General features: G+C 48.1%; 1 protein-coding gene across 1 annotated transcript; it reads right to left on the reverse strand.

The window, feature by feature from the left end:
- Positions 1–4,886: 4,886 nt before the first annotated feature.
- FFAR4 (free fatty acid receptor 4) lies at positions 4,887–12,085 on the reverse strand. The gene is made up of 3 exons (XM_045023382.1): positions 12,038–12,085; positions 7,283–8,046; positions 4,887–5,650 (listed from the first exon to the last, which is right to left on the reverse strand). The coding sequence occupies exons 1-3, from the start codon at positions 12,069–12,071 to the stop codon at positions 5,489–5,491; spliced, it is 960 nt and encodes a 319-aa protein (XP_044879317.1). The 5' UTR covers positions 12,072–12,085; the 3' UTR covers positions 4,887–5,488.
- Positions 12,086–13,550: the final 1,465 nt, after the last annotated feature.

Consider the following 13,550-nt stretch of genomic DNA (forward strand, 5'->3'; position numbering starts at 1 on the left):
TGAAAGGACAAGTAAGAGACAGTTGACATTACTCGTGTTGTCCTTTATCATTGCTCTAAATCACTGCTGTGCACACACCCAAAGTTGATGGATCCAGCACTGAAGATATAATCAGCTACTGATCAGCAGTGGAATGATTTATGCAGGTTATTTCAAAGGCCGGGCTGCTATTTAAAATGTTTCTTGTCTAGCACAGTTTGCGAATCGGTTCAGCTAATCATGGGCGGAATGTGTTTCTTTGGGTGGCAAATGTTTGTTTGGGTGGCAGATGTTGTTTGCTTTCATGACGTTTACATGGTATGCTTTCACTAACTGTGAAGTTGCATTCATGTCAGCAGCCCTTGGGCCCATTTGCCGATTTTTCTTCATAGTATGGCTGGGAGAAGGCATTCTTGGAAACTGAACTTACTCTTGAAGCCTGCTTGTCCTGATATAGGACATCAGTAACTCCCACTGTGCTCAACAGAAGTTACTGCTGTCTTACAGGGAGAAAAAGAGGCCCCTATTTCTAGAATGAGCCAAACTTTTAAAGATTCAAATTCCATGAAAACAGTGTCTGTTCTAGGCTAGAGGAAGGGAAAGAGATTGGATGCCAATTCACTTGAAGCAGAAGGAAAGTGAAAGTGATGGAATCCTAGAAGCAAGGTGAGATAAAAAGGGAGTTGCAGAAGCAAAGAGATACAAGAAGGAAAAGAATGCATTGTCAGGAGGGGAGAGAGAAGGGCAGGGGCGGGGGTGGCAGACCCAAGATCTTAGAGGATGCAGTCTGTGAAATACATATAGATACACACTAATTTATTAATAATTCAAAAGCATGGTGTTTAAGAAATGTTAAGACCTGTTCAAAAAGCTCTGAGGTAATTTACAGCCCAAAACCTTTTAGGCATATCCTTATCCTTCTTTAACAAGCTAGTGACCTTATTCACATCAAGTGAAATCCGCATTAAGTCTCAGTATGTGGCTGTAGATAGGTAAAATGTGGAGTGGTTGGGAAGATGAAGCTCACACCTGCAAATTGGGGTAAGGAGTTCCTACAAACCCTTCCCCCAATTCCCAGCTCTATAATTCAGCCCTGTTGCTGCTGGTGCCTCTCTCTCTGTTATTTCCTAACCCTCAAATGTGATTTTGAAGAAAGTGAAAAATACCTATGTTGAACAGAGCCATGAATACCTGTTCCAATGCATTGAAAATAAATGTTTGTCACCTTGAGAATACAAACCCTTATTCCTACTGAAATGCAATTTGTTTATTGTTTGACTATTATACAAAAGTTTTCACCTCGTTTTCCTCTCTACATGCTGTAATCATATTACTGTGTTGTTTTTACTGTGGAAAAAAGCTGTTTTACATACTGCCTTACCGTGGTTTTGTAATCCTGAAACCAGTATGAAAATGGTGCTGGAGAGTTAGAAAAATCTCTGCTTTTTAGCGGCAAAATCCTCCTTCCTCATGCACAGCTCTCAGTAGCAGCAAAGATGGGTTACAGAAGCATGTTAATGATTGTGACTTGTGGAACTTTGGTTTAGTTCACTGAAATTCAGTTAAAGTGGGACCTGAATAATGAGGGTTACTGTTCACTAGATTCAATATTTGGTATTTAAATATGTTAAATTTTACCAATAATATTGCCCACCTCGCCAGCATCTAATTATGAGTAAGTACTTTCGTTCCTTATCATTAGCTCTGACCAAGGAATGCTCATTGTGATTAAGGCGCGTAAGACTGGCTCTGCCCATCCTGGGGTTAGTGGTGCAGGTGGAGCATTGCAAAGCAGCCCTAAGGCAGTGCAGAATCAGTCTTTTTGCACTCACGTCATTCATTTCATTACAGGATCCCAAAGCACATTACAAGGGTGGTAAAGTATTGTCCCTACTTTAATGTTGGAAAAGCTAAGGCACCAAGGGGTTAACAGACTTGTCCAAAATCGCACAGGGAGTTATAACCCAGGTCTTGGCCACCAACAAACAGATCCATGTTATTAACATGGGGCAATGTTCAGCACAATGTACCTTTGACTTTCTGAACTGCAGCCTGTGGCAGGCTGCTGCAGAGATACTGAGGCTTTGGTCTCCTGAATTTCCGAGAGGCCTTGATAGATGCTGAGCTCCCTCAGTTCCTGTTAATTTCAGGGAGAGGGTTCGCCATCTCTCAGAAGGCTCTCAGCACTTCACTGGCTTGGACCCTAATGCAGGGGGAAAATCACTCCCATGCTGAAAGTCAAAACCAAGGAACCTCTTTCATGCTTGTAAGCAGGGCTGCCCAGAGGGGGGAGGGGGAGCAAGTGGGACAATTTGCCCTGGGCCCCGCAGGGGCCCCCATGAGAGTTTTTCAGGGGCCCTGGAGCAGGGTCCTTCACTTGCTCTGGGGGACCCGGAAAACTCTCGTGGGGCTCGGGCGAAGGGGAAGGACCCCCCGCCGCCGAATTACCGCCGAAGCGGGACCCGCCGCCGAAGTTCCAGGTCTTTGGTGGTAATTTGGCGGCGGGGGGCCTCCACCGCGGGTCTTCGGGGCACTTTGGCGGCGGGTCCCGGAGCGGAAGGACCTCCCGCCGCCAAATTACTGCCGAAGCAGGCCCCCCCACTGCCGAAGACCCCAAGCCCCCTGAATCCTCTGGGCGGCCCTGCTTGTAAGTGGTGGAAGGAGAATGCATAGAAATGAGTGCCCAGCCTTCTTTGCTCTACTACTCCCTGTTCTTAATCTGCCTATTTCCCCCTCAGCCAGCTCCACTGTCTGTATATGTTACTATAGTCCTAGGGCTGGAGTAATTGTCCTGCATGGCCTTCACTGGCTTGGGAGACAGATTGCTGCTTCCTGGCGTAAGAGTTGGGAACTCACATGGTGGTGATGATGATGATGTTTCCTGTCTAATCAGTTTGGCTTGTGGATGGGGTTGGGATGGATTGCTCCATGGTGCTTGGCTGCATTCAGGCCTGTCTGGTCAATTAAAACTGCACTCTGGCAGGGACAGATGCTTGCCACTGCCAAACAGTGCTCTCTCTCCCATCCACTGCCAGTAGTTGCCTACTTATTAAAATTATGCTACTTGGTGTGCTACCACGTCATACCCCAGGATCCATTGCACAGTACCCAGAGGTGGCCTCCATCTAGCAACAGAGCAGGAAGTGGGGCACTTAAGGACCCTAAACTGAGACAGTTTGAAGGAAGTACATTTGCACCACCTACCCCGCCCAAGACAGCATTTAGGTAGACCTTACATTCAAAGATCCACAGGTCAAAAATCAGCTTTTTTCTAGAGCTCCACCCACTGATGAATGGGAAGGACAAGGATGGTAGGTGTCTGTGCGCACTGGGGGAAAGGCTCAAGGAGGAGGGTGAGTTGAGAATCTGGAATGGGTTGGATCTGTGCTGGAGAGGAGGTTTGTTTGCTGTAGAATAGCATGCTGGCCTGTAACCCCAGTCAGTCCACCCAGCAGTGAGGTTAATTTGTGGACTCCTCTCTTCTTTCTGGCTGAACTCTAGAAAAAACCTGTTTTCATACCTGTGGCTCCTGGTTACACACTGACCCTTTCAGGGAGGCTATGGGTCCAGCAAGTCCTGGTCCCAATTAAGTACTGAACAAGGAAATTCTGTCTTTTGTACTCCTCAGAGGGACCCTGGAAATTATAGGCTGCTGCAAGGCAGGCTGGGAAGGAGTGCCAGGAAATATAAGGAGAAACCTTTTTTCAGAAGAAAGAAAGTCCAGGGACAAAGGCAGTCCTGGAGCAGGGCCACCCAACCAATGAAACTGGGGAGGCGGCTATGAGGGGCTATGATGAAAAAAAGCCTATGAGGAAACCCTCAGACTGGTAAGAGAAGGACTCATGAGCGGGTAAGAGAGAGGACAGTTTGGTGAGCCCTGGAGAAGAGTGAGGGTTTTGACATGCAGCAATAGGAATTGTGAAGTAGCGCAGGGTATGGCCCATGCTCTCCAAGGATGTCATAGCAGCTGTGCTCTCTTTGCACTCCGGAAAACACCCACAAGGGTGTCCCCAGCATGGCCTGTGGCTAGAGTCACAATCCGGCCCTAGCGGCCCAATCCTACAAGGTGCTGGGGGCCTTCAACTCCCATTGAAGTTGATGGCAGTTGACAGGTTGCAGCACCATTCAGGATCAGGGCCCTAGGTGACTTGCCAAAAGTCACAGAGGGACTTAGTGTCAGAATACAGGTTAAATCTCAATGGTTCCTGGCTCCCAGGCCCATGTTTAAGCCACTAGAAAACACCTCCCTCCCAGAGAGAAAAAGTAGAACAAAAATGTCGCTTTTCCTGCCCTGCCTTTTCTATTTTTTTGTCTACTGCTTTTGTTTGCTGACATTTATTAAACATTCTGGAGCTTGAGCGAGAGTAACTACACATCACAACTATTGCTTCTGTTTTTAGGGCACTTATTAATTTGATTTTGGGGGGTTAGCAATTTTTTAGTTTTACGTAGATGTCCAAAAAGCAAGGGTTTGGCACTTTCTCTTTGTATACACTACAGTGAGTACTTGCTTTGTAATATCCTCTAACGGGCTATAATGTAATACTGTTTCAAACAGCACTATACTAAAGCACACTAGACAGTGAACCTCTAGTGTGCACCGGCAGAGTCTACATCAGGGGTAGGCAACCTATGTCACGCGTGCCGAAGGCGGCACGCGAGCTGATTTTCAGTGGCACTCACACTGCCTGGGTCCTGGCCACTGGTCCGGGGGGCTCTGCATTTTAATTTAATTTTAAATGAAGATTCTTAAACATTTTAAAAGCTTATTTACTTTACATACAACAATAGTTTAGTTATATATTATAGACTTAGATAAAGAGACCTTCTAAAAATGTTAAAATGTATTACTGGCATGTGAAACCTTAAATTAGAGTGAATAAATGAAGATTCGGCACACCGCTTCTGAAAGGTTGCCAGCTCCTGGTCTACATGGACCAATAAAATGTTACTGCACTTGAGAAATCACACCCCACAGAAACCATCTGTGGTGTTTATTGGATAACACTGATTTCATTTTTTTGTATCTGAGGTGTTGGTGTTTATCAGTTAAAACCTAAAATCAGAAGCCCTAATTATGACACATAATTAAAGCAGGAAAAGGGTAGATTCAAAGGGAGTGGGGGGAAAACAGTTTTAAGGACTTTATGACCCAGGGCTGCTCTTCCTTGCTGTCGTACAACTCCCATTGAATCCATTTTGAGTTTTGGGGGTGCAAACAATGCAGGATCTGATCAACAGTGATTTTTCAGTTGTTTGAGATGTTTGTTAGTACAGTATCTCTAGCAAGTTTATATAGGCCCTTAATTATGATCAATACATGATATTAAGTAAGGTGCCCCAAAGTGTACGAATTAAGACTGACTCCTATCTTGGGTTTCTGGTAACACACTGTTCAAGCTTCGCTGCTGTTTATAATGGAAACAAAACTCTCTCAGTTGAAACTATTATACTTGAGCAAATACAATCTATACTGTTTAGCATTACTACATTACTAGCCAGCCAGATGTCATTTTGTAATAAAACTATAAGAAAAAAATACCTGTAAAATTTTTGTATAACTGATCACAATGACTAATCCTGGTATTACAAAGACAACAAAGGTGAATGTTACGTCCCAAGAGATTTCTCCTGCAATGCTGGGCCAAACCAAGGTGCAAATTTGAACTTCCTGTTTACAAAGAATAAAAGAAAATCATTAATATTATATTTTAGATATTTACTTTCAGTATAAAGTTCTCTGGAACTGTATGTCAATGTTTACACTTCATCTGACTTGGTGCTCATTAAAGTAACTGGCCACTACATAAACAGGACCTATGGAAATAGTTACTAATGAAAACAAAATAGTTGTTTCAATGTGGAATGTTTTTCAAAACATGATGACAGGTGTGTAGTTCACAAGATTTGGTATGCAAATATGGAATTGGTGCAATAATTAAATAGCATAGCAAATGCTAGTGACAATTTTCAAATGTAAACTCATAAGTTCTAAATAAACAAATGGAAAAACCATTAAAAACCTGCAAGGACTGACTAAATCATTATTCTATTCTGTAAGCATATTGTTTGCTTTTGCATGCAGGAGGGATTATTTGTGCATTTTTCAGGGAAAGCTCGTATATGAATTAATGCAAGGCGCTACTCCCTGGGCACAGGCAGCTGATCACTGAAAAGAGAAATATGCGGAAAAGGGGCTTTCCTAGCTCTAAGCTGGCACACAACGCCTCTCGTTTATACAAGATGTAGTGCAAGGACAAAGCACTGCGGAACAAAGTAACTGGTGGTACAGTTCTATGGGGAAAAAAATCCATGTGAGTCTGAATGTGGGACTGATCTACTGAAGACCTTAATTAGGGCCTGATTCTGCTGTGCTGGAGTGAATGAGACTTTTGCTATTTATTGACTTCAGGATCAAATCCTACATTAAAAGACGTTCATTCCTACTCTGATTCCACACCTCAATGGCTAAATGTAACCTAATAAACATAGGTAATGCCCAACATCAATATTGGTCTGCACAGGTGCTGGAACTAGAGGTGCTGGGGGTGCTGCTGTCGCTTGAAGTGGTCTCCATTAAATACAGGGTTTACAGTTCGGTTCAATGACTCTCAGCACCCCCGCGATACAAATTGTTCCAGCAACCGCGCCTGGGCCAAAAAGGAGAAGGTGTTGCCAACCTTTGAAGGCTTTGTTGAAAAATGTCCCCCTTATAACACTTCATGGGGCATTAACCTCTTAACGTCTAACCCCAAGTCCGGAGCTAGGCATCACTCTCCGGGTAACGGCTCCAGTGTATAATCCCAGGTCTCTACCCTGCAACACCCGCTGGAATAACAAGTCACACACCGCTCGACCTGAATCCATCCTATCCGGCCTTCTGGATAATCTCCAGCAGCCTCCCCCCCCCCCCTCTGCGAAACGTGGTCTAAGAACAGCATCGCAGCTCGGGGCGCCCCGGCAGGACTGCGGCAGCATCGCCGCTTTCCCGGGGCAGGGAGCCAGGTACACCGGCTCCCGCACGCGCTTCGCGCAGCTGCTCTGCCGCGCCGGTGAGAACCCGGGACGCGCAGCCTGTCTGAACAGATGCTGCAGTCGGACACTCTCTGGGGGAGGCGAGGCTGGAGTCAGGCTGCTCAGCGAAACCACCCTCCGCTTCCCAACCCGCTGGGGTTGCTGGGTCACTAGGCAGCAGCCGCCGGTGGGCTGGATCCTTGGGCACTGCGCTGCCCCGCGCCCCCGCTGCCCCCATCGCCCCAGGCTGGCGCAGCGCAGCGCGGAGCGCGCCGGAGCCGCTGCTTACCTCGCCGTGCCTGAGCAGCGGCTCCACGCTGAAGAAGAGGCAGAGCGGGAGGGTGGCGAGGGCGGCGACCCCCCAGATGAGCAGCAGGGCCCCGGCCAGCAGCTTGCAGCTGAAGCGGGCCGTGTGCCGCAGCCGGACGATGCACACCACGCGCTCCAGGCTGACCGCCGCCAGCGACAGGATGGTGACGCTGCCGCTGAGGCTTATCACGTAGAAGAGCATGTGGCAGACGACGTCCCCCAGCCCCCAGGACTCGGTCCAGCGCACCACGAGGATGACGGGGATGGCGCTGATGAAGAGCAGGTCCGCGCAGAAGAGGTTGAGCACCAGGTAGTTGGCGGTGCGCAGCTTCTTCTTCTTCCTGACCAGCAGCGAGATGGCGCAGACGTTGACCAGCAGGGACACCAGGAAGATGCAGGAGAGGACGGCGGTCTCCAGGGCGCTCAGGGCCACCCTGTTCTGGCCCTTGAAGTCCGAGAAGAACGGGAAACGGGTGCAGTTCCCTTGGGGAGTCACGCAGGCGCCGGGCATCTGGCTGGCACCCAGGGCATCACACGCCACCAGAGCCAGGGACGCTGCGGCTGCCCCCAAGCCAGGCAGCCAGGTGCCAAGCGGCGGGGCGGGGTGGCAGCTCCGGGTTGCTGGTGCCAGTGGGGGATGTTGGCACGGGGACCGGGCAGACAGCAGCCGCATCTCCTCCTCTTCCTCTGACATCCGCAGGGCCAGGTGCGGTGTCCGCAGGGTGGTTTGCCGCACCTGGCCCGCTGGGGGAACAAGGAAGTAGCAGGCGAGGACAGTAAATATACAGCGCGCCCCGCTGCACAAAGGCGAGGGCGTTGTTGTGCTTTACAAGCGGGTGACTAACAACGTCGCAAGGGAGCGAGTCCTTCTGTCCCGGACGGGCTGGGCTCGGGGGCATTTCCCGGGGGGCGAGCGGCGCGGGTCCCGCCGGGCAGCTGCTAATGTGTTGATGGCAGGACCCGCGCCGCCCAGCAGCGAGTGTCCCAGGGCAGCACACGCCCCGGGGCTGCCCGAAGACACGTTCCCTGCCGAGTGTCGGATGCCAGCCAGGGCCCTGGGCAAACCCCTGAACGCCTGAGAGACCCGCGGGGAAGTGAATGGCAAACCCCTCACACACAGCAGACTGGGCTCAGGGCAGCCTCCTCTCTGTACCCCAGCGGAGATCTGGAGAGCCTGGCGGCTTTGCCCCACAGCCCTTTGATTGAATCTGCAGTGCCCGGCGGCTCCCGCCTCGAGCCTCAGGACTGGGGTAACCGCAGCAGCAGCAGCGCGCATCGCAAAGGAGCCGCCAAGCAATTTCCCTAGTCCCAAACCCCCATGTACTCCGGCTCTGCGTTCGGCTGCCAACCCTCAGGCTAGAGAAGGAATTGTCCTGTCACTCCGCCTTTCCATTTGGTTTGAGGAACTGACCTGACACTATTCTCTAAGAACTTCTGTTGATAGCCCGGTATAACCGGGACTATTTTACGATCAAAAGGGGGGATTTTGTCATTGATCCATATCTTTCCTTTTAAAACCACGCGTTGTCTCCCTCCGTGTCTGTGGGTTTCTTGGGCTAATTCTTTGTTGCTGCCATAGAGGTGAAGTCACACAGCACAGACGTTTAGTACCGGGTGCTAAGTTTTGATTGACATGCTGAGCAAACCTGATGCCTCCTTACATTATCGAGTGAATCAGGGAACTCAAAATAACTAAAAGTTAGGAAAATAAAATGAAAAATAAGGGGACATTCCATTTGTAGTTAAAAAACAACCCTATCTAATAGATTTTCTTGGCAATTAGATTTCTGAAAGCGACACACACAGACAGAGATATGAATAGTCGTAAAAGGCTAACAAAATATTGTCACAAAGTACTGTATGTATGAAACATGTATGATTCACCTCTGGATGAATCAGTCTGGCTATATCCCAACAAGTTGATTTTGTAAACAGTCAAGGTTTCAGTTGCAGCAATGTGCATGTAACATTACTGCTTTTTATGATGCCTTTGGCTATTAAAAACATTCTATTCTACTCTGGTATACTTAAACAGGGACTGAAAGCACAATCACATTGATTTCAATAGGACTTTGTAAACACTCCATGTACATCATATTGGATATGATGAGTTACTATGCAAAGGTACCTGTAATGAAACCTGTTAATGGCATTAAAAGGGAATCCAGAATTGTTGGCCATTATAACAGGACACTTAATAAAGTATGACAAAAATAGTCACCTTTCACTTATGCTCTAACCAATGCCTTTCCCACTTCCAGGGCAAAAATTAAAGCAACTTTAATTAACATCCTTCACATTAAAATAATCCCTGCTCTTGAAATTGCTAATATTATCTATTCTGGCTCACTAAGGAGGGTGGCTGAGGGGCAATTTACATAACTGTTTTTGGATTATGTGCAGGAATCACTGGGTGAAATGTATGACCCAGATTATGCAGGAGGTCAAACTAGATGATCATAATGGTCACTGCTGGCTTTAAAATCTTTGAATCTGAAAAGTGGACAAATGTACAAATGATTGGAAATGCTTTAAGCAAGTGGCTGCCTACTGCATTATGAACTTAAATGAAGGCAATAGGAAACCTTTCCAACACTGAGATACCAGCCAGCCATCAACACAGATGACTGCAGATAGCATGTCGTCAGAAGCGCAGGTTTTGCTGTACTCTCATTTGCCAAGTTTAAGAATTCTGTGCATCATATTGTGAATAACCGCAGCAAACTACCTAATAATACCAAGAGAGATTCTTCCTAGGCAAAACCATGGGTACAGGACACAGGTATTGGGGCCTGATCTCCTGAGATGCTTAAAGCTTCCTGAGATGTACCGAGTCCCTTCCAATTCCCACTGATTTCAGCACCTCCCAGTACTGGACCTTTAGTGAAACCAGCAAATAAGCCCCACAGTCCTCCGCACTGTCCTCAGTTGAAGCAGGGATGTCACTTTTGAATATAAGATAGTATGTAGCTAGGAGTGAGTTCCCAAACAGCCTGACTGCACTATGCAAAGAGAGTTATAAAACACTGAACGTGACTTTAGTAGGAAATTGGAAGGCTTGTAGCAAATGCTAATAAAGCTAAACACAAATCCTTTTCTCAGTGAAGTCTATGGCAAACTCCACTGGGGCAGGAGCAGGCCCTGCTTGTCCAGTTCTGGGTGAAGATGAAAACAAAGAAAACCCAGACTGGAAAAGAAAACAGGAACAGAGGAGAAACAGCAGTTGCAATTTGCATAATTGCAGCAATATTACTGAGGAAAAAACAAGATACTTTCAGTCAAGAATGAGCTAAAGAGAAAAACAGTATGCACAAAGAGCCTGAGAATTCTGGGACTACCCTGGGAAAGAAGGCAGGATTTTTTTGTAAATCTTCTTGAAAGATGATTACCGGTACCTTTGTCACTGGGTGTGAAGGAAGATCTCTCATTTAGTTGGTATGAGCCTACCAAATACCCAGCAGCTAAATGAATACTGGTCTCAGTACTCCATCATACGGAGCTGAGCAAGAAAAATATTTTGTACAAAGAAAAGAATCATTGCTTTGGCCAGGTACACAAGCCAAAAGGAAATCTATGGCTCCAGGAAAAAAAAGTCTTTCCTCCAAAAGAAAATTGAGGTGGTATTTAGCTAACCAAACAGAGAGTTCAGCATAATGAGGCGTTCTGGGGAATACTGAGGAGGAAATGGGCTCTTGGATATGAAGGAAAGGGTTGTTGTCTAGCAGTAATAGCAAGGGCCTGGAAAGGAAGGCTCTTGTAGAGCTTTTCAGGGTCTCACAGTTTGTCTCTGTGAGTTTTGGCAAGTAATTTAAGCTACCCTTAATTAAGTGATCTATTTATTGCCCAAGAACTTTGCTAATGCAGATTTAAGATTGACCAGCAATCCCTAATATACTTCCAAAACACTGAATGCATCTTTCTGTAAACCTCTGAAAACCAGGAACCAGAGAGTTAAGGTACACCTCAGCCATATGCGTGCCAACTGCCTTTCACTATGTTAGGAACAGATGTCTTGATTGGTGCAGGGTTTACTTGCAGCAGATTGACACAGATCATGCTGCAATGAAAAAGATCATGGACCCTCCTTTCTGCATAGAGTTATGTCAGTTGGGAAGAGAGGGGAGCACCACAGTCTATTCTTGCTGTGGGGATCTGTAACAATCTGGTAGTATATATGCACTGCAGGGCAGAGGTAAGCGCAGGTGAGGTTCAGGGGAAATCTTTAAGAGAAGGGTCAAGTGGGTGGTAACATCTGGGTTGGTTGTTCAGAGTAGGTGAAGTGGTTGAGTATAGGCCAAATGTAGCTAGCTGTTATTCACTAGCTTGCCCTAAATAGCACGTTTGTCACAGGACATGATCAGTCAGTTTCTCATACTGTATCCAAGTGCTGTGTCCCCACAGTACTCCATAGCCTCTGAACGAATAGAGTGCTATGATATCTGTCAAAGGGTTGCTAAAGTTGCAGACTAGGGCTGATGTGCATCATAGCTCTGTGTTTCCTGGTTTTTAAGAAGTTTAAATTTGTTCATAACTTTGTACTTCCTGGTTTTTCATACATTTAACTGTGTTTACAACCAACATTCCAGAAGAGTATGAGGCACTGGCAGTCAACTTTGCTAAGTCCTGGTCTACACTGCGGGGGGCGGGGGGAGGATGGATCTAAGATACTCAACTTCAGCTACGAGAATAGCGTAGCTGAAGTCGACGTATCTTAGATCGAATTAAAATTACTGACTTTGCTCCCTCGCAGCGCGCTGCGGCTCCCCCATCGACTTTGCTTCCGCCTCTCACTGAGCTGGAGTTCAACAGTCGAGGGGAGAGCGATCGGGGATCGATTTATCGTGTCTACACTACACATGATAAATCGATCCCTGATAGATCAATCGCTACCCGCCAATCCGGCAGGTAGTGTAGATGTACCCTTTGTGTTAATGAAGCTTTTGGCCAGAGACTTTCCTTTGTTTTTGAGGAAGTGGTGATAGTAGTGAGGAGGGCATGGCTGAGGTGCACCTCTGATTGGGGGAGGGGGGCAGAAGGAGACTTCCTTGGAACACTTCATTGCCACTTAACTACAAGCTTGCCTCTCCCCCTGGCCCCTCCATGCCCCAGTACAGTTAAAGGTGCCATTGGGAAGAAGGCAGGTATGATAACTCATCGGCTGTGAGAAGCACATCTACCATCTAGAGGCAGCAAGAGGGGAAGGAGGAGCCCCAGACTCCATATTCTACTTCAGGAGCTAATTTAGGGGGAAATGCTCTACCTCAAAGGAGGTCAGTAGAGGTGTGAAGCAGCCCACTCATCTCAGGGATCTTCTCAGAAGAATCAGAGCACCCCCATGGAGATGAATCACTCTGAGAGGTGTAACAGCTCAAGGGGTGTTGGCTTCTCTCTGCCTCCTCCCCCCTCCCCGCAAAAAGACCTTGTCTTCATTGCAGAAAAAAAAATGTTTTTACATGGCAATAACTAACACCAGATAGCTATCATGATGTAAACAGCCTAGCAGACACAAGGCATAGGTAGTTTTTAACCTCTGTGGGTACGTCTTCATTGCCAGTACTGGGTTTACACTGGTGCCAGTGGTGCCATTGCACCAGGCCCAGGCTCCGAAGGGGTCCCAGCCTGGCTTGCTCCACATTGACTGTGCTCCGAGGCCACGCCAGCTCTTCTCCACTTCCTCGTCCCCTGTCCCCCACCCACCACTTGCTCCTGTTGGCTTGCAGGCCAACCTAGGGCCTCTCTCTGCCCCTTGGATAGACCCCACTGCAGCGCCAGGCAGTCTCTGCTGCCCGCCACTTGTGGGGGCCTCAGCTGCCTCCAACTCTGAAGCCAAGCTGCCTGGGACCAGTGGAGAAGCTGGGCCAGTCTCAGCTAGTGTGGAGGGCAGTGGCAGGGGGGCTTGGCTAGGCCCCCACAGGGTGACCATACTTCCTAATGGGACAGCCAGGGGCTCACCTGAGCTCTGTGCCCTCCCCCACGCAGGGCTTGCCAGAGCCACCACTGCCTGGGGCTGACTCCACCCCCACCCTCCCCAGCTCCATGCCCTGTGCTGCCCGCATCTGGGGCTGAGAGCTGGAGCCTCGTGCTACCTGGCTGGGGGCTGCTGAGCCCTGCCAGCTTCACGCTGCTGGGGGCTGGGGCTGACCCCTCCTTCCCCCCTGAGCTCCATGCACTGCTGCCAGGGCTGGGGCTGACGCCCCCCCCCCCAGCCCTGCTGCCTGGCATATTGCATCACCATCACCCACCCACCC

Source organism: Mauremys mutica, chromosome 7, assembly GCF_020497125.1.
Source record: "Mauremys mutica isolate MM-2020 ecotype Southern chromosome 7, ASM2049712v1, whole genome shotgun sequence".
NCBI classification, from domain to species: Eukaryota; Metazoa; Chordata; order Testudines; family Geoemydidae; genus Mauremys; species Mauremys mutica.